The 19148-nt window shown below is 50.3% G+C and overlaps 1 protein-coding gene across 6 annotated transcripts in view; it reads left to right on the top strand.

Moving 5' to 3' along the window:
* rabgap1l (RAB GTPase activating protein 1-like) overlaps positions 1–16906 on the top strand; it is a 698291-nt gene extending 681385 nt beyond the window's left edge. For 2 of the 6 annotated variants that reach the window (XM_038795182.1, XM_038795181.1), the window contains 3 exons: positions 6488–6559; positions 14331–14528; positions 16308–16906. In XM_038795182.1, the coding sequence (XP_038651110.1) occupies positions 6488–6559; positions 14331–14528; positions 16308–16454 (417 nt within the window). In that variant the 3' untranslated portion in view covers positions 16455–16906. The remainder of the gene's footprint in view (positions 1–6487; positions 6560–14330; positions 14529–16307) is intronic. The other 4 variants (XM_038795177.1, XM_038795178.1, XM_038795180.1 and 1 more) reach the window with 3 other exon arrangements.
* The last annotated feature ends 2242 nt before the right edge of the window (positions 16907–19148 follow it).

The raw sequence follows: 19148 nt of genomic DNA, 5'->3' as shown, positions 1-19148 counted from the left end.
GATCTGGGAGTGCTAGTTGAGGATTCCCTAAAGGTAAACATGCAGGTTGAATCTGTGATTAAGAAAGCGAATGCAATGTTGTCATTTATCTCAAGAGGGTTGGAATATAAAAGCAGCGATGTGCTACTGAGCCTTTATAAGGCTCTGGTTAGGCCCCATTTGGAGTACTGTGTCCAGTTTTGGGCCCCACATCTCAGGAAGGACATACTGGCACTGGAGCGTGTCCAGCGGAGATTCACACGGATGATCCCTGGAATGGCGGGTCTAACATATGATGAACGGCTGAGGATCCTGGGATTGTATTCATTGGAGTTTAGAAGGTTAAGGGGAGATCTAATAGAAACTTACAAGATAATACATGGCTTAGAAAGGGTGGACGCAAGGAAACTGTTTCCGTTAGGCGTGGAGACGAGGACCCGTGGGCACAGCCTTAGAACAGAAATGCGGAGACATTTCTTCAGCCAGAGAGTGGTGGGCCTGTGGAATTCATTGCCGCGGAGTGCAGTGGAGGCCGGGACGCTAAATGGCTTCAAGGCAGAGATAGATAAATTCTTGATGTCGCGAGGAATTAAGGGCTACGGGGAGAATGCTGGTAAGTGGAGTTGAAATGCCCATCAGCCATGATTGAATGGCGGAGTGGACTCGATGGGCCGAATGGCCTTACTTCCACTCCTATGTCTTATGGTCTTATGGTCTACACAGGCCAGAACACCGGCCTCTTTCGCTTCCTGCACTCCCGGCTCCACTGCAACCCCAAAAACTGCGAGTCCCCAGCCTGGCTTGACCCTAGATCCTACCACCCTCGACACCGTCCTTGCTACCCCCTTCCAAAATTCTCCCAGCACTGGGCATGCCCAGAACATATGGGCATGGTTCGCTGGGCTCCCCGAGCACCTAGCACACCTGTCTTCGCCCCCGAAAAACCTACTCATCCTTGTCCCAGTCATGTGGGCCCTGTGCAGCACCTTGAACTGTATGAGGCTGAGCCTCGCACAGGAAGAGGAGGAATTCACTCCCTCCAGGGCGTCCGCCCACGTCCCCCCCTCAATCTCCTCACCCAGCTCCTCTTCCCATTTCGACTGTGAATCATTGAACATCTCCCACAGGTGCAGGGCTAGCACTGTTGCAAAAGTCTACCGGGAACCCATCTGGTCCTGGCGCCCTCCCTGACTGCATGGAATTAATGCATTCCATGATCTCATCCAACCCTAGCGGTGCTTTCAGACCTTGCTTCTTGTTCTCCCCACCACCAGTATATCCAGTCCATATCGAGATGTACAGGACTCAATAAATATTTGCAACAGCTTCATTAACCTTATTTGGGACCGCAGCCATCCTACCATTCCTGTCCCTGACTTGCACTATTTCTTTCGCAGCATCCTGCTTCCTTAGTTGATGCGCCAGCATGTGGCTGGCCTTGTCTCCATGTTTGTGAATCGGCCCCTGTGACTGGCGGAGCTGGTGGACTGCTTTCCCCGTGTAGAGCAGATCTAATTCCATTTAACCTTTTTCCTCCTCACCAGCAGTTCCACAGTTGGGGCCGCGGAGTACCGCCGATTCACATGCAGTATGGAGTCAGTCAACCGCTGCCTGGTTATCCTCTTCTTCTTTTCCCTAAGGGAAAATAAGCTATTATTTCCCCCCCCCCATTATGATTGCAGGTTACGTAATCGCAATGGCTTGGGATATTTTTGTACAGAATTCCTTATCGATGAGGAGGGCTGTATCCAGCCTCCATGGTGGGCGTTGGGCCGGCCTTCTTCAACCTCATGTCCATGTAGTACGGTGCGAGGTGGGAGATTACGATTGCGGAGTATTCCGCCCTCACTTCCCCTGGAAGCACCATTTTCCCTATGATGTAAATGTCTGTACGAGAGTAGGCCATGTGCACATGGGAGAAGAAGAATAACTCTGTTTCCCTTGGGCGGTTGAACCTCCATGGGTTGACCAGGGAGAACCGGTGGATGTGGTTTATTTAGACTTTCAACAAGGCCTCACATAGCAGATTCATATGTAAAGGTAAAGCGCATGGAATTATGGGTAGTGTCTTGAGATGGATAGAAAGCTGATTAGCAGACAGGAAGCAAAAGTTGGAATAAATGGGTCTTTTTCTGATTGGCAGGCAGTGACCAGTGGGGTATCACAGGGATCTGTGCTAGGACCCCAACTGTTCACATTATATATGAACTATTTGGACAAGGGAACTTAATAAATGTATTATCTCCAAATTTGCAGATGATACAAAGTTGGATGTGAGGGTGAGCTGTGAGGAGGATACAGAGATGCTTCAGCGGGATTTACAGGAATAGAGATGCAATTGTATAGGACATTGGTGAGGCCACACCTAGAGTATTGTGTGCAGTTTTGGTGTCCTTATCTGAGGAAGGATGTTCTTACTATGGAGGGAGTGCAGCGAAGGTTTACCAGGCTGATTCGTGGGATGGCAGGACTGCCATATGAGGAGAGGCAAAGTCGGTTAGGATTATACTCAATGGAGTTTAGAAGAGTGAGAAGGGATCCCATAGAAACTTACAAGATTCTAATAGGATTAGATAGGGTAGATTCAGAAAGAACGTTCCCGATGGTGGGGGAGTCCAGATTTAGTGGTCATAGTTTGAGGATAAGGGATAACATAGAACATAGAACATTACAGCGCAGTACGGGCCCTTCGGCCCTCGATGTTGCGCCGACCTGTGAAACCATCTGAAGCCTATCTGACCTACACTATTCCATTTTCATCCATATGTCTATCCAGTGACCACTTAAATGCCCTTAAATTTGGCGAGTCTACTACTGTTGCAGGCAGGGCGTTCCACACCCCTACTACTCTCTAGAGTAAAGAAACTGCCTCTGACATCTGTCCTATATCTACCACCCCTCAATTTAAAGCTATGTCCCCTCGTGTTGGTCATCCCCATCCGAGGAAAGAGACTCTCACTATCCACCCTATCTAACCCTCTGACTATCTTATATGACTATCTTAGGGGCCTCACGGTAGCAGGGGCCTCACGGTAGCATGGTGGTTAGCATCAATGCTTCACAGCTCCAGGGTCCCAGGTTCGATTCCCGGCTGGGTCACTGTCTGTGTGGAGTCTGCACGTCCTCCCCGTGTGTGCGTGGGTTTCCTCCGGGTGCTCCGGTTTCCTCCCACAGTCCAAAGATGTGCGGGTTAGGTGGATTGGCCATGCTAAATTGCCCGTAGTGTAAGGTTAATGGGGGGGATTGTTGGGTTACGGGTATACGGGTTACGTAGGGTTTAAGTAGGGTGATCATTGTTCGGCACAACATCGAGGGCTGAAGGGCCTGTTCTGTGCTGTACTGTTCTATGTTCTATGTCTCTAGGAAGGCACCTCTCAGCCTTCTCCTCTCTAACGAAAACAACGTCAAGTCCCTGAGCCTTTCCTCGTAAGACCTTCCCTCCATACCAGGCAACATCCTAGTAAATCTCCTCTACACCCTTTCCAATGCTTCCACATCCCTCCTATAATGTGGTGACCAGAACTGCACGCAGTACTCCAGGTGCGGCCGCAACAGAGTTTTGTACAGCTGCAGCATGACCTCGTGGCTCCGAAACTCAATCCCCCTACTGATAAAGGCTAGCACACCATATACCTTCTTAACAGCCCTATTAACCTGGGTGGCAACTTTCAGGGATTTATGTACCTGGATGCCGAGATCTCTCTGTTCATCTACACTACCAAGAATCTTGCCATTAGCCCAGTACTCTGCATTCCTGTTACTCCTTCCAAAGTGAACCACCTCACACTTTTCCGCATTAAACTCCATCTGCCACCTCTCAGCCCAGCTCTGCAACTTATCTATGTCCCTCTGTAACCTATAACATCCTTCAGCACTATCCACAACTCCACTGACCTTCGTGTCATCTGCAAATTTACTAACCCATCCTTCTACACCCTCTTCCAGGTCATTTATAAAAATGACAAACAGCAGTGGCCCCAAAACAGATCCTTGCGGTACACCACTAGTAACTGAACTCCAAGATGAACATTTGCCATCAACCACCTTTCTTCTTTCAGCTAGCCAATTACTGATCCAAACCGCTAAATCACCTTCAGTCCCATACTACCGTATTTTCTGCAATAGCCTACCGTGGGGAACCTTATCAAACGCCTTACTGAAATCCATATACACCACATCAACCGCTTTCCCCTCATCCACCTGTTTGGTCACCTTCTCAAAAAACTCAATAAGGTTTGTGAGGCATGACCTACCCTTCACAAAACCGTGTTGAGTATCGCTAATCAACTTGTTCTTTTCAAGGTGATTATAAACCCTATCTCTTATAACCTTTTCCAACATTTTACCCACAACCTTTAGGACTCAGGTGAGGAGAAACTTCTTCACCCAGAGAGGGGTGTATCTGTGGAATTCACTGCCACAGAAAGTAGTTTGAGGCCGCAGAAAGTAATTTGAGGCCAAAACGTTGTGTAATTTCAAGAAAGATTTAGATATAACTTTTTGACCAGGCTTGTGCCACTGCTGGAGCAATCTGTGGGCGCAGTTTACCTCTGGGGGCTTGGCAAAGCCCTCCTCGCCAACCAGCTTCCTGAGCATCGCTGCTAATACTCCATGGGATTCCTCCCCTCCATGCTCTCTGGTAGCCCCATGATCCGCATGTTTTGCTGACATGATCTATTTTCCTGGTCATCTACTTTTTCCCCTCAGTCCTTCCTGACTCCTGACCAGCCTCGTCACCTTGGCTAGGTGCTGCAATCCGATCACCCTGATCCATGGAGGCTTTCTAGAGGTCTCACGTTGTTACCTCTTGGGCCACAAACCTTCACTCCATTTTCCCCATACCCTCATTAATGGAGACTGTCGCAGCCTCCACTGCCACCCTCACAACTTCAATGAGATCCTTCTTCATTGCCTCCCTGAGTGTCATCACCTTGGAGGTGATGAAACTCATCATTTTTGCCATCAGCGCCCGAGTGTGCGTTGGAAATTCCGTGGGGGCGGCCGTCGCTGGTTCCGTGCTGCTATGCGGGCTTATCTGCCCCAAGGCTGAGGTTTCTCTCTCCTCATTTGCTGCTTTTCCGGCTGGGTTGCTGGTTCCTCGGCATGTTGGTTGGCACTGCTGTTGATGGGGGGTTGGGGTTCGGGGGATTTTCTCCCCTTTCGTGCCCGTTTGTTGGGGTAAAACGGCCATAACCCAAGTTCTTGGACGAGAGCCACCTTTTGTGCGATCGCTCAGCTCATGGCTGCCACAGGAAGTAAAAGTGTCAGTTTATTGAGTGGGTGTTTGAGGCTCCGAGCATGTCTGGGACTTGTCTGTATTTTTTTGCCTGTTTCAATGGTCTGACAATTCCAAACCAGCTCAAAACTCTGCAGTTTGTTGGGCCCAGCTCTCCGGTTTATTCCAACATAAAAAGCTGGATCACAAGTGGTGGAACCTTCCTCCCGGTCCGGAAGGTCTCCCCTCCCCCAGGCAGTGTTGCACAAGTCTGAAGGGTCTCTCTCCTGCATTTGTCTTTGTGTTCCTTCATATTGTAAGGTCTGTGGTACATTGTGTGACCTCTTAAGTGTATTACATAGAACATAGAAATGAAATGAAAAATGAAATGAAATTGCTTATTGTCACAAGTAGGCTTCAAATGAAGTTACTGTGAAAAGCCCCTAGTCGTCACATTCCGGCACCTGTTCAGGGAGGTTGGTACAGGAATTGAACCGCGCTGCTGGCTTGCCTTGGTCTGCTTTAAAAGCCAGCTATTTAGCCCTGTGCTAAACCAGCCCCTGAACATACAGAGCAGAAGGAGGCCATTTCACCCATCGAGTCTGCACCGACCCACTGAAGCCCTCACTTCCACCCTGTACCCGTAGCCCAATAACCCCTCCTAACCTTTTTTGGTCCCCGGTGTCCCCGGTCTGGAGGATTCTTGACCATACAGTGTCTCCCCGGTCCAGAGGGCCCCACCCTCCTCCAAATGGTGTTGTTACAAATAGCCCCACCTTCCAGCCGGTGACCATCGGAGTGGATTGTGTGGGGTAATAAGTATTGTGGTTCAGATTTCGCAATGGGCCTGAGGACCCCCGCTCTCCCACGCACTCCTCTCCTGTGTAGCACGGTAGCTTAGTGGTTAGCACAATTGCTTCACAGCTCCAAGGTCCCAGGTTCGATTCCCGGCTGGGTCACTGTCTGTGCGGAGTCTGCACGTTCTCCCCGTGTGTGCGTATGTTCCTCCGGGTGCTCCGGTTTCCTCCCACAGTCCAAAGATGTGCAGGTCAGATGGATTGGCCATGCTAAATTGCCCTTGGTGTCCAAAATTTCCCTTGGTGTTGGTAGAGTGGGGTTACTGGTTTGTGGGGATAGGGTGGTGTGGGCTTGGGTAGGGTGGCCTTTCCAAGAGCCAGTGCAGACTTGATGGGCCGAATGACCTCCTTCTGCTCTGTAAATTCTATGATATACTCATTTAGCATGTTGACTAACAGGAACAGCAGTGACTCTCTCTCTCTCTCCTCTGTCCAGATTTGTTCACAGTTGAGTACACGGTTGGAGAAGCAGCAGGCGGCAAGTAAGGAGGAACTGGAGATCGTGAAGGTAGGAATCAGCTGGCTATTAGTGAGCAGTACAAGTCAGGAATGTGATGGAATATTCCCCACTGGCCTGCATGAGTGCAGCTCTAACAGCACTGAGAAGCTCAACACCATCCAGGACAAAGCAGACGCCTGGTTGGCTCCGCATCCACAAACATTCACTCATTCCACCACCGACACACAGTGGCAGCCATGTGTACCATCTACAAGATGCACTGCAGCAACTCACTAAGGTTCCTTTGACAGCACCTTCTAAACCCACAACCACTACCATTGAGAAGGACAAGAGCAGCAGATGCCTGGGAACACCACCACCTGGAGGTTCCCCTCACAAGTCACTCACCACCCTGACTTGGAAATATATTGACCGTTCCTTCACTGTCGCTGGGTCAAAATCCAGGAACTCCTTCCCTAACAGCATTGTGGGTGCCGCTACACCCAGGGACTGGTGCGGTTCACCACCTTCTGAAGGCAACTGGGGTGGGCAGTTTGGAGGGTTACATTACATGCACAGGTTGCCTAGATTCAGGTTATATATACTCACATTCACTAGATTGAGGGGAAAGCTGACTGAGGTGTTTAAAAAGATATTAAGGGTTATGGGGCAAAGGCAGGTCTGTGGAGTTAGGTCACAGAGCAGCCACAATCTCATTGAATGGCGGAACAGGCTCGAGGGGCTGAATGGCCTACTCCTGCTCCTATGTTTCTAAATGCTGGCATAGCCAGCGAAGTTAACTTGCTGTGAATTATTTTTTTTAAAAAGCATCTAAATGGCCCACTCCTGCATTTGTCTTTGTGTTGCTTCATATTGTAAGGTCTGTGGTACATTGTGTGACCTCTTAAGTGTATTACATAGAACATAGAAATGAAATGAAAAATGAAATGAAATGAAAATTGCTTATTGTCACAAGTAGGCTTCAACTGGCCTGCCTTGGTCTGCTTTAAAAGCCAGCTATTTAGCCCTGTGCTAAACCAGCCCCTGAACATACAGTGCCGAAGGAGGCCATTTGGCCAATCGAGTCTGCACCGACCCATTGAAGCCCTCACTTCCACCCTATCCCCGTAACCCAATAACCCCTCCTAACCTTTTTTGGTCAAAGGACAATTTATCATGGCCAATCCACCTAACCTGCACGTCGTTGGACTGTGGGAGGAAACCGGAGCACCCAGAGGAAACCCACGCAGTATTAGTAAACATCCAAATACCCAGTGACATCAGGACAGAATCACTGGAGTTTAACCAGTTAAATCGACCATGCAGAGTAGTACTATAAGATGTCGGAGCATAAGTAGACCATTCGGCCCATCGGATCTGCTGCACCATTCAATGAGATCGTGACTATCCTCAACTCCACTTTCCCACCTTATCTCCATTACCCTTGATTCCCTTGCTTATTAAAAATCTGTCTATCTCAGCCTTGAACATACTTAACAACCCAGCCTCTACAACCCTCCATGGTAAAGAATTCCTGCCTTTAGCCCAATCCGGATAAGTGTGAGGTGATGCACTTGGGCATGACAAACAAAGCAGGGGAATACATGGTAAACTGCAGGACCATGGGAAGAACTATGGATCAGAGGGACCTTGGTGTGCATGTACACCGCATCGGAGCAGGTGGATACAGTGGTTAAGAAGACATATGGTATACTTACCTTTATTAGCTGAGGCATAAAGATTTCATTACCCTCTGAGAGAAGAGATTCTTAATTGTGCGACTGTTTACTCTGAGATTATGCCCTCTGGTCCTAGACTCTCTCACAAGAAGAACCAACCTCTCAGCATCTACTCAGTCAAGGCCTCTGAGAATCCTAGACGTCTCAATAAGGTCACCTCTCATTCTTCTAAGACCCAATGAGTACAGGCCCAGAGCTCTGATAGAACATCTGCTTGGAACTCGAGTCAGTCTTGCTATTGTAAAAGAAAATGCTAGATAAACTCAGCCAGTCTGGTCGTATCTGTGGAGAGAGAAATCGGGCTAACGTTTTGAGTCTTTGGAACTCTCTATCTTCCACTTGAAACAGTGCCATCTTCAAGTCACCTCATCCCCAGGCGATCTTCACTCCAAGCAACACCCTCATTGTGAGTTGTGGGATTGAGCCCTCTCTAGCAGCAGGGTAGCATGGTGGTTAGCATAAATGCTTCACAGCTCCAGGGTCCCAGGTTCGATTCCCGGCTGGGTCACTGTCTGTGTGGAGTCTGCACGTCCTCCCCCTGTGTGCGTGGGTTTCCTCCGGGTGCTCCGGTTTCCTCCCACAGTCCAAAGATGTGCGGGTTAGGTGGATTGGCTATGCTAAATTGCCCGTAGTGTCCTAAAAAAAAAAGTAAGGTAAAGGGGGGGGGTTGTTGGGTTACGGGTATAGGGTGGATACGTGGGTTTGAGTAGGGTGATCATGGCTCGGCACAACATTGAGGGCCGAAGGGCCTGTTCTGTGCTGTACTGTTCTATGTTCTATGTTCTAGATGAACCAAGCTCAGAATTCAGTGTGCCAGTACCTTGATAACCTCCTCCGAACCGCACCCTATGCTGTAGGATATACAGCTTTGGGCTTTTCGAGAAACTCTGACAGACCCCATTCTGATGAAAGGCCATTAACTTGAAACTTTAACTCTTTCTCCCTCCACAGATGCTGTCCAGCATTTTCTGTTTTTATTCTTTAAAAGCTAATGGAATATCAGCCTGTACCTTGGGCGCTGGAATAGAAACAAGCGGAAGCTTTATAAAACTCCTCCTCCAGAGACTGAGCACAAGAATGGTGTCTATCACTCCAGCGCGGTCCCGAGGGAGTGCTGCACTGTTGGCGGTGCTGCCTTTGGGATGTTGCATTAACTAAGGCCTCCTCTACCCTGCTCAGGGGCGTGTAAAAGATCCCATGTCAAGGAGAGCAAAGTTTGTTCTCCCTGGTATTCTCAATTATCCCTCCGCCAACGGACATCACATTGCTGTTTATGGGATCCTGCTGTGCTGAGATTGGCTGTCTATGTGCCAACAGTGACTATCCTTCTAAAGCACTTCATCGACTGTTTTAAAATGCCTTGGGATCTGAGATAGTGGAAGGCGTTATTTAAATTTAAGCCTTCTTCGGGTCTGGGCACCATACCGCAAGAAGCATTTGTGTCTGGCTTTGAGCAGGGTAAAGTCAGCAGAATGATTCTGGGGTTTAGAGGGTTACATTACGTGCACAGGTTGCCTAGATTCAGGTTATATATACTCACATTCACTAGATTGAGAGAAAAGCTGACTGAGGTGTTTAAAATGGTCAATGGATGTGATAGGTTTGAGAGAGAAATGATTCCCTCTGGCGGGGGAGTACCGAACAAGAGGGAAAGTAGAGAGAATTTCACAAATTGGATCCAAAGTTGGCTGCGTGGCAGGAAGCAGAGGGCAATGGTCGAGGGGTGTTTTCCTGACTGGAAGCCAGTGTCCTGCGGGTTCCCACATGGATCAGTGTTGGGATATTTGCTGTTTGTGTTATATAAATAATTTAGATATGAATGTAGGAGGGTTGATCTGTAATTGTGCATATGATATGAAAATTGGTGGGTGATAGTGAGGAGGATAGCCTTGATTACAGGAGGATATAGACTGGCTGGTCAGATGATCTGATCAAATGGGTGGCACGGTGGCGCAGTGGTTAAACACTCTTGTCTACGACACTGAGGACCTGGGTTCGATCCCGGCCCTGGGTTACTATCTGTGTGGAGTTTGCACATTCTCCCAGTGTCAACGTGGGTTTCACCCCCACAACCCAAAGCTGTGCAGGTTAGGTGGAGTGGCCACACTAAATTGTCCCTTAATTGGAAAAAAATAATTGGGTTCTCTAAATTTCTTTTTTAAAAAACAACAAAAACAAAATGGGCCGATCAGTGGCAAATGGAATTCAATCCGGATAAGTGTGAGGTGATGCACTTGGGCAGGACAAACAAGGCAAGGGAATACATGATAAATGGCAGGACCCTGGGAAGCACCGAGAATCAGTGTGCATGTCCACCGGATGGTGGGAATGTGGAACTCACTGCCTGAAAGGGTGGTGGTGGCAGAGATCTAAATACTTCTATTTAAGAAATATTTAGCTGCACACTGCGATCCCAGGGCACACAAGGCTATGGGCCAAGTGCTGTAAAATGGGATTAGAATGGTTAGGTGGTTGTTTTTGCGCGGCGCAGATGCGATGGGCTGAAGGGCCTTTTCTGTGCTTATGGTTCTAAGACTGTACGGACCTCATGCAATATAGAGCCAAGACAGCTGGATGGAATTCAGATACAAATCAGCAATGATATATTGAACAGGCCGTGTTCAGCAACAGCTTTTACTTATTTATTTATTTATTCTTGGGCTGTGAGCATTGCTGGCCAGTGACTATCTCTCGTCTCCTTTCTAGTCCTCACCTCTCTACGACCTCTTACTAAGTCACATTAAACCCTTACCCAGGTAATGCAGTGGTGACTGATGACCCGTGAGTAAGATTCACTGAAAACTCAGCAATTAGTCTAATGTGGTGTAGACCATTACAATAGGTACAACATAGGGCAGCATGGTGGCGCAGTGGGTTAGCACTGCTGCCTCACAGCGCCGAGGTCCCAGGTTCGATCCCGGCTCTGGGTCACTGTCCGTGACCCATTGGAATTGGAAAAAATGAATTGGGTACTCTCAATTTATTTTAAAAAAACAATACATACAACGTGAGAGGCTGGCCAGGAACATGTTGGAATAGTCGAGTCCAGAGGTAACAACAGTACCAATGAGGGGGTCAGCTGAGGTTGAGCTGGAACAGAGTGATGTTACAGGGGGAGAAATTGGCAGAACATGTGGTCAGAAATTCATCAGCTCACCAAGGCTCCTTCGACAGCACCTTCCAAACCTGCAACCTCTACCACCTCGAAGGACAAGGGCAGCACACACATGGGAACACCACCACTTTCAAATTCCCTTCCAAGCCACGCAGCCTCCTGTCTTGGAAATATATCGCTGTGCCTGGCTCAAAGTCCTGGCACTCCCGAACAGCACATATGATTTGGAGTTGGGGACCAAGTGCAATGTGTCTAAGTTTGCAGACGACACTAAGATGAGTGGTAAAGCAAAAACCACAGAGGATACCGGAAGTCTGCAGAGGGATTTGGATAGGTTAAGTGAATGGACTAGGGTCTGGCAGATGGAATACAATGTTGACAAATATGAGGTTATCCATTTTGGTAGGAATAACAGCAAAAAGGGATTATTATTCAAATGATAAAATATTAAAACATGCTGTTGTGCAGAGAGACCTGGGTGTGCTAGTGCATGAGTCGCAAAAAGTTGATTTACAGGTGCAAAAGGTGATTGAGAAGGCGAATGGAGTTTTGTCCTTCATTGCTAGAGGGATGGAGTTTAAGACTAGCAATTGTATAAGGTGTTAGTGAGGCCACACCTGGAGTATTGTGTTCAGTTTTGGTCTCCTTACTTGAGAAAGGACGTACTAGCACTGGAGGGTGTGCAGAGGAGATTCACCAGGTTAATCCCAGAGCTGAAGGGGTTGGATTACGAGGAGAGGTTGAGTAGACTGGGACTGTACTCTTTGGAATTTAGAAGGATGCGGGGGGATCTTATAGAAACATATAAAATTATGAAGGGAATAGATAGGATAGATGCGGGCAGGCTGTTTCCACTGGTGGGTGAAAGCAGAACTAGGGGGCATAGCCTCAAAATAAGGGGAAGTTGATTTAGAACTGAGTTTAGGAGGAACCTTCACCAAAGGGTTGTGAATCTATGGAATTCCTTGCCCAGTGGAGCAGTTGAGGCTCCTTCATTAAATGTTTTTAAGATAAAGATAGATAGTTTTTTGATGAATAAAGGGATTAAGGGTTATGGTGTTCGGGCCAGAAAGTGGAGTTGAGTCCACAAAAGATCAGCCATGATCTCATTGAATGGTGGAGCAGGCTCGAGGGGTCAGATGGCCTACTCTTATGTTCTTATGTCACGGGGACTGCAGCTGTTCAAGAAGGTGGCTCAGCACCACCTTCTCAAGGGCAGTTAGGGAATGGACAATAAAAATGCTGGCCTAACCAGTGAAGCCCACATCTATTAATGATATTTTAAAATAAAATCAAACAACACAGACCCTGTTGCCTGCTTTGTGAAAGATATTTGGTCCTTCCTTTTCAATTATATATACACTTCCATTCTGGCAACTGTATTGAATCTATTTCAAACACCTTTTCAGGCAGCGCCTGTCTGACTATAATTGCAGGAGGATGGAAGTATGATTGGGGGAAGCGAGAGATGTAGAGTAAAGCATTAACATTTCTGATGCTGATGTATTAATGATGTCAGATCACAGACTCGGGCGTCAGATAGATCGGGATGAAGGAGACACTCCAACCCCGTATAGGGATCCAAATGTGTGAACACTTGCTGCAAATAGAGGATTGGTTCTCAGAAACTACAGAACCAAGCAGTGTCCTTTTAGAGAATAGACAATCCCCCAAACCCCCCTCCCACATGGCAGCTGGTAGAACTTTAATTCAATTCATAAAATCTGGTAATAGTCACCATGAAATTATCATCAATTGTAAAACGTCGAAAGATGTGTAGGTTAGGTGGATTGGCCATGCTAAATTTCCCCTTGGTGTTAAATGATGTGCAGGTTAGGTGAGGCTACGGGAATCGGGTAGGTGCTTTTTCAGAGATTCGGTGCAGACTTGATGGGCTGAATCTACAATCCTTTCCTGGGCTAACTGACATGAGTCTAAACTTACAACAATGGGGGCCAGAATTCTCCGGCCGTTCGATGGCAGCAGGATTCTCTGCTACGGCCCACGGGTTTCCCGGTAGGGGACTCCTATTGACAGCAGAGGGAGGGGAGAATTCTGACGCCAGCGAAAGGCACGCAGCCTCCCACTGCTGCGAAACGCGGCTGGGAGGCTGGAGAATCCTGCCCGTGGATGACTCTTTAAATTTTCCCTGCAGTAGAAACATAGGACTGAGGAGCAGGATTGGGCCCTTTGGCCCTTCAAGCCTACTCTGCCTTTCACTACAACCATGGCTGATCTAGTTGGGGTCTCAATTCCATTTTCCTGCCTACCCCTAATAACCCTCGACTCCCCTTGTCTGTCAAAAATCAGTCTAACTCCGCCGTGAATAAACTCAACAATCCAACTTTCTGGGGAAGCGGATTTCACAGACTAATGACCCTAATATTTAGGTCCCAGCTCTGGCCACCCTGCAGCCATGTCTTTGTGATGGCTCTCCGGTTACACATATTTATTTCTATCTATGCTAACAATTCATTTATTGTGTTACAAATGCTGCGCACATTCTGACTCTCGGGCTTTAACTCAGTCTTTTCTCCACTATTGCAGCGGCCTAGCCAGTCACTCAGTTCAAGGGCAATTAGGGATGGGCAATAAATTTTGGCAACCCAGTGACACCCATATCCCATGAAGGAGTAAAGAGACCATTCAGCCCCTTGAACCTATGCCGCCATTTTTATGTGATCATGGCTGATCTGTCTCTTCACTTCATTGACCTGCCTTGCTTCCATAACACACTTTACCCTTGTCTTAGAGAAATTTATTGAGCTTGGTTTGAAATGACCCCTAGCCACAGCAGCCCTTTGGGTTCCATGTTTCCACAATTCTGTGAACATTGTTTCCTGATGTCACCCCCTGAACAGCCAGCCTATAATTTTACGGTGATATCTGTACCCCTGGCAGAGGGGTGGTATGAAAATATTTCTGCTGGGTTAATGAAAGCCCTTTGCCAGCGTCTTTACTGAGTGATCTCTCTGTTCAATTGCAGAGTAAAGTGATGTCCTGTGATCGGTGCTGTGAGCTCTTCAGGAAGGATGGAGAGTTCCAGCTCCCAGAGCAAGGCCAGGATCTCTCAGACCAGGATGTGGACGAGGAGAAGGAGCTTCTGAAGAAGCAGCTGAGGGAGATGGAGCTGGAGCTGGCACAGACTAAACTGCAGCTGGTGGAGGCCAAGTGTAAAATACAGGTACCTGCCCAAAATGGGGGCTCCACCTGCACCTGGAGGACAGGGAGTGAAAGGGGGTGCCCAAGGAAGGGAGCGGGGGTAGGGGAAGAGATGAGGCAGAGGGGTGGGTGAGGGATGGGGCAGAGGGGTGGGTGAGGGATGAGGCAGAGGGCAGCAGGAGAGATGTGGGAGAGTGGTAGGGGAAAGGATGAAGGAGAAGGGAAGGGATGAGGGAGAGGCAGGGGAGGGAGAGGGACCCGGGGGATGAGATGAGGGAAAGGGGCCTGGGGGGAGAGATGAGGGAAAGGGGCCTAGGGGCCCTGGGGCGAGAGATGAGGGACAGAGGACCGGGGGGAGAGACGAGGGAAAGGGGCCCTGGGGAGAGAGATGAGGGAAAGGGGCCCGGGGTGGTGGTGGTGGTGGTGGTTGGGGGGGTGGGGGGGGGTGGGGGGGGGGGGGGGTGGATGAGGGAGAAGGGTAGTGGGGAGGATGAGGGGTAGGGGAAGGATGTGGGAGATGGTCAGGGGGGGAGGGGGTTGTAGGATGAGGGAGAGAGGCTGGGGTGGAGGATGAGGGGGAGAGGTCAGGGAGGGAGAAGGGCCGGTGGGGGAGGATGAGGGAGAGGGGCCAGGGGGAGGATGAGGGAGAGGAGCGGTGGGGGCGGATGAGGGAGAGGCGCCAGGGGGAGGGAGAGGGGGGGCGGGGGGGTGGAGGATAAGGCTGTGTGTGTGAGTTCAGGGTCTTCTCCTGCTCTGTGTATGTATAAAGGGTGGTCTCCGGCTGGATGTGTGTGTACAGGGAGGTCTCCTGCTCTGTGTTTTGGGCCAGCACGGTAGCACAGGTGGATAGCACTGTGGCTTCACAGTGCCAGGGTCCCAGGTTCGATTCCCCGCTGGGTCACTGTCTGTGCGGAGTCTGCACGTTCTCCCCGTGTCTGCGTGGGTTTCCTCCGGGTGCACCGGTTTCCTCCCATAGTCCAAAGATGTACAGGTTAGGTGGATTGGCCATGATAAATTGCCCTTAGTGACCAAAAAGGTTAGGAGGGTTATTGGGTTACGGGCATAGGGTTACGTGAGAGCTTAAATGGGTTGGTGCAGACTCGATGGGCCAAATGGCCTCCTTCTGCACTGTATGTTCTATGTGTGTGTGCAGTGTGGTCTCAGGCTCTGTATGTGTCTGTGTGCAGGGTGGTCTCTGGCTGTGTGTGCAGGGTGGTCTCTGGCTCCGGGAACGCGTACAGGGTGATCTCTCGCTCTGGGAACGCGTACAGGGTGGTCTCTGGCTCCGGGTACGCATACAGGGTGGTCTCTGGCTCCGGGAACGCATACAGGGTGGTCGCTGGCTCCGGGTACGCGTACAGGGTGGTCTCTGGCTCCGGGTACGCGTATAGGGTGGTCTCTGGCTCCGGGAACGTGTACAGGGTAGTCTCTGGCTCCGGGAACACGTACAGGGTGGTCTCTGGCTCCGGGAACGTGCACAGGGTGGTCTCTGGCTGTGTGTGTCTGTGTGCAGGGTGGTCTCTGGCTGTGTGTGTCTGTGTGCAGGGTGGTCTCTGGCTCCGGGAACGTGTACAGGGTGGACTCTGGCTCCGGGAATGCGTACAGGGTGGTCTCTGGCTCCGGGAACGTGTACAGGGTGGTCTCTGGCTGTGTGTGTCTGTATGCAGGGTGGTCTCTGGCTCCAGGAACGCGTACAGGGTGGTCTCTGGCTCCGGGAACGTGTACACGCTCTGGTGTTGGTGACTATCTCTGGGTTGATGAATTAGTTACAATCACTGTTTTCTGTTTCTATCTTTCACAGGAGCTGGAGCATCACCGAGGGGCTCTCCTCAACGAGATCCAAGCTGCCAAAAACTCCTGGCTAAGCAAAACTCTCAATTCGATCAAAACTGCCACTGGCACCCAGCCCCCTCCTCCTCCGCCTACCCCTCCCAAAGAAAGCACATAGTCCCCTCCTTCCCCTGATGGTGAGGGGTCAGCAGCCTGAGTACTACCACCTCAACTCTTAGCAAACACTCGCATACCGTCCTCAAGACTGACAGCTTAGGATGATCTGCTCAGCTTTCACTTCAAATACATCCTCATTATTTAATCCAACCTTACTATTTGTTAGTTTGTACAACAAGAGATGTTATTGCATTTTGGAAACAATACCTTGTCAGTTTCTTTGGAATCAGTAGTTGATTGTTAATGTCATTGGTTAAAATAGTGAATGGATCAATTCTACAGGCAGCTTGAGCAATGAGGGCCTGTCAGCAAATGGTGTTTGTTGTTTAGTCTTCCTGTCTGGACTGGCTGTGGATGTTCCTCATTCACTCTCTCTCAATCCCCCCCCTCACTCTCTCTCAGACCAGCCCCCCCCCCACCCCCTCTCTCAGCCCATCCTCTCTCACACACTCTCTCTCTCTTCTCTCTGCCCCCCCCCCCTCCCTCTCTGCCCCCCCTCTCCCTCTCTGCCCCCCCTCTCCCTCTCTGCCCCCCCTCTCCCTCTCTGCCCCCCCCTCGCCCTCTCTGCCCCCCTCTCTCTCTTGTACCCTCTCTCTCTTGTACCCTCTCTCTCTGAAGCCCTTCTTTCTTGCTCAATTCCTTCTCTCTCTCTCGCTCAGTCCCCCTCTCCATCTCGCTCAGTCCCTCCCTTCTCTCTTGCTCAGTCCCCCCCTCTCTCACTTTCGCTCAGTGCCCCCTCTCTCGTTCAGTCCCTCTCTCTCTCTCTCAATCCCCCCCCTCACTCTCTCTCAGACCAGCCCCCCTCTCTCTCTCTCTCTCTCCCTCTCGCTTAGTCCCCCTCTCGCTCAGTCCCCCCTCTCTCCCTCTCGCTCAGTCCCCCCTCTCTCCCTCTCGCTCAGTCCCCCCTCTCTCCCTCTCGCTCAGTCCCCCCCTCTCTCCCTCTCGCTCAGTCCCCCCTCTCTCCCTCTCGCTCAGTCCCCCCTCTTTCCCTCTCGCTCAGTCCCCCCCTCTCTCTCTCCCTCTCGCTTAGTCCCCCTCTCGCTCAGTCCCCCCTCTCTCCCTCTCGCTCAGTCCCCCCTCTCTCCCTCTCGCTCAGTCCCCCCTCTCTCCCTCTCGCTCAGTCCCCCCTCTCGCTCAGTCCCCCCTCTTTCCCTCTCGTTCAGTCCCCCCTCGCTCAGTCTCCCTCTCTCTCTCTCCACCTCTCTCTCTCTCTCCCTCTTGCTCAGTCCCCCCTCTCTCCCTCTTGCTCAGTCCGTCCCCTCCCTCTCCCTCTCGCTCAGCCCCCCCCTCTCTCCCTCTCGTTTTCACGTCCCTCCCTCTCCATCCACTCTCGCTCAAGTCCCCCTCCGTCTCTTGCCTCGTCCCTCTCTCTTCTTGCTCAGTCCCCTCTACCTCGCCTCAGCCCCCTCTCCCTTCTCTCTTTTCGCTCCAGTCGCCCCCCTCTCTCGTTCACTCCCTCTCTCTCTCTCTCGCTCCGCCCCCTCTCTCTCTCCCTCTCGCTCAGTCCCCCCTCTCTCCCTCTCGCTCAGTTCTCCCCTCTCTCCCTCTCACTCAGTCCCCCCCTCTCTCTCTCTCTCTCTCGCTCAGGTCCCCCCTCTCCCTCTCGTTCATGTACCCCCTCGCTCAGTCCCCCACTCTCTCTCTCCCTCTCGCTTAGTCCCCCTCTCGCTCAGTCCCCTCTCTCTCCCTCTCGCTCAGTCCCCTCTCTCTCCCTCTCGCTCAGTCCCCTCTCTCTCCCTCTCGCTCAGTCCCCTCTCTCTCCTTCTCGCTCAGTCCACCCTCACTCCCTCTCGCTCAGTCCCCCCTCACTCCCTCTCGCTCAGTCCCCCCTCACTCCCTCTCGCTCAGTCCACCCTCTCTCCCTCTCGCTCAGTCCCCTCTCTCTCTCACTCAGTCCCCCCTCTGTCCCTCTCGCTCAGTCCCCCCTCCCTCTCTCTCTCTCTCTCTCTCTCTCTCTCAGTCCAGATTGATAGTACCCTGCTGCTCCCATCAATTAACCCCCAAAACTGGAGATGCTTTGCTCAGGTTGGTTCTCAAGCCTCACTGTCACTCTCTGGACGCACTGTCTGACACACTAACTGGGCTGCTTGGATCCTTCTGCAGAACAGGCCAACATTCTTCCCTTTCACTCTTTACAAACTGGTGTTGCGCGGACACGGCAGAGAAACAGCTGAAAGACTCCATTTGCACATTGTACAAAGAACAAATAAATGATCTATCTTGTTTCTTTAATTTTCAAACAGGTTCGATTTGAAAATAGTTAAAAATAAGGGAAATTTATGCTTAGACTTACAGTCTGTTGACCTGGTCAACAGACGTCTTTAGTTTGTGTGTTTATCTGTAAAGCCAAGTTGCTCTCCCTGGTTGGTCAGTGCTACGGCCACCTCGGGGGCAGCTTGTATTTGTAACAATTGTATTTTCAACAATAAACTAACTCACTGTGACTTGTGTCTGCCTGTGTTCTATCATCGCTCTGCAGTGCGCATCCTTCCGATAGCTACACAGTAAGATCAATTGCTTCCATTTCATGTTCAACAGGCCATTCAATTGGCATCATTTGTAGGACTCCAGACGTATCATCAAACCTTTGGCTGCAGTCCGTGGGAGAGAGCTGGGGATGTGGGACTAAAGCACCGAGTACAGTCACTCAGTGACTGCTCAATGCTCTTCATAAACAGCTTCCAGTTTATACACA

This window comes from Scyliorhinus canicula, chromosome 4, assembly GCF_902713615.1.
Source record: "Scyliorhinus canicula chromosome 4, sScyCan1.1, whole genome shotgun sequence".
Classification (NCBI taxonomy): domain Eukaryota; kingdom Metazoa; phylum Chordata; class Chondrichthyes; order Carcharhiniformes; family Scyliorhinidae; genus Scyliorhinus; species Scyliorhinus canicula.
Note: the sequence above shows the minus strand (reverse complement) of the source record. Positions and strands in the feature narration are given on the sequence as shown.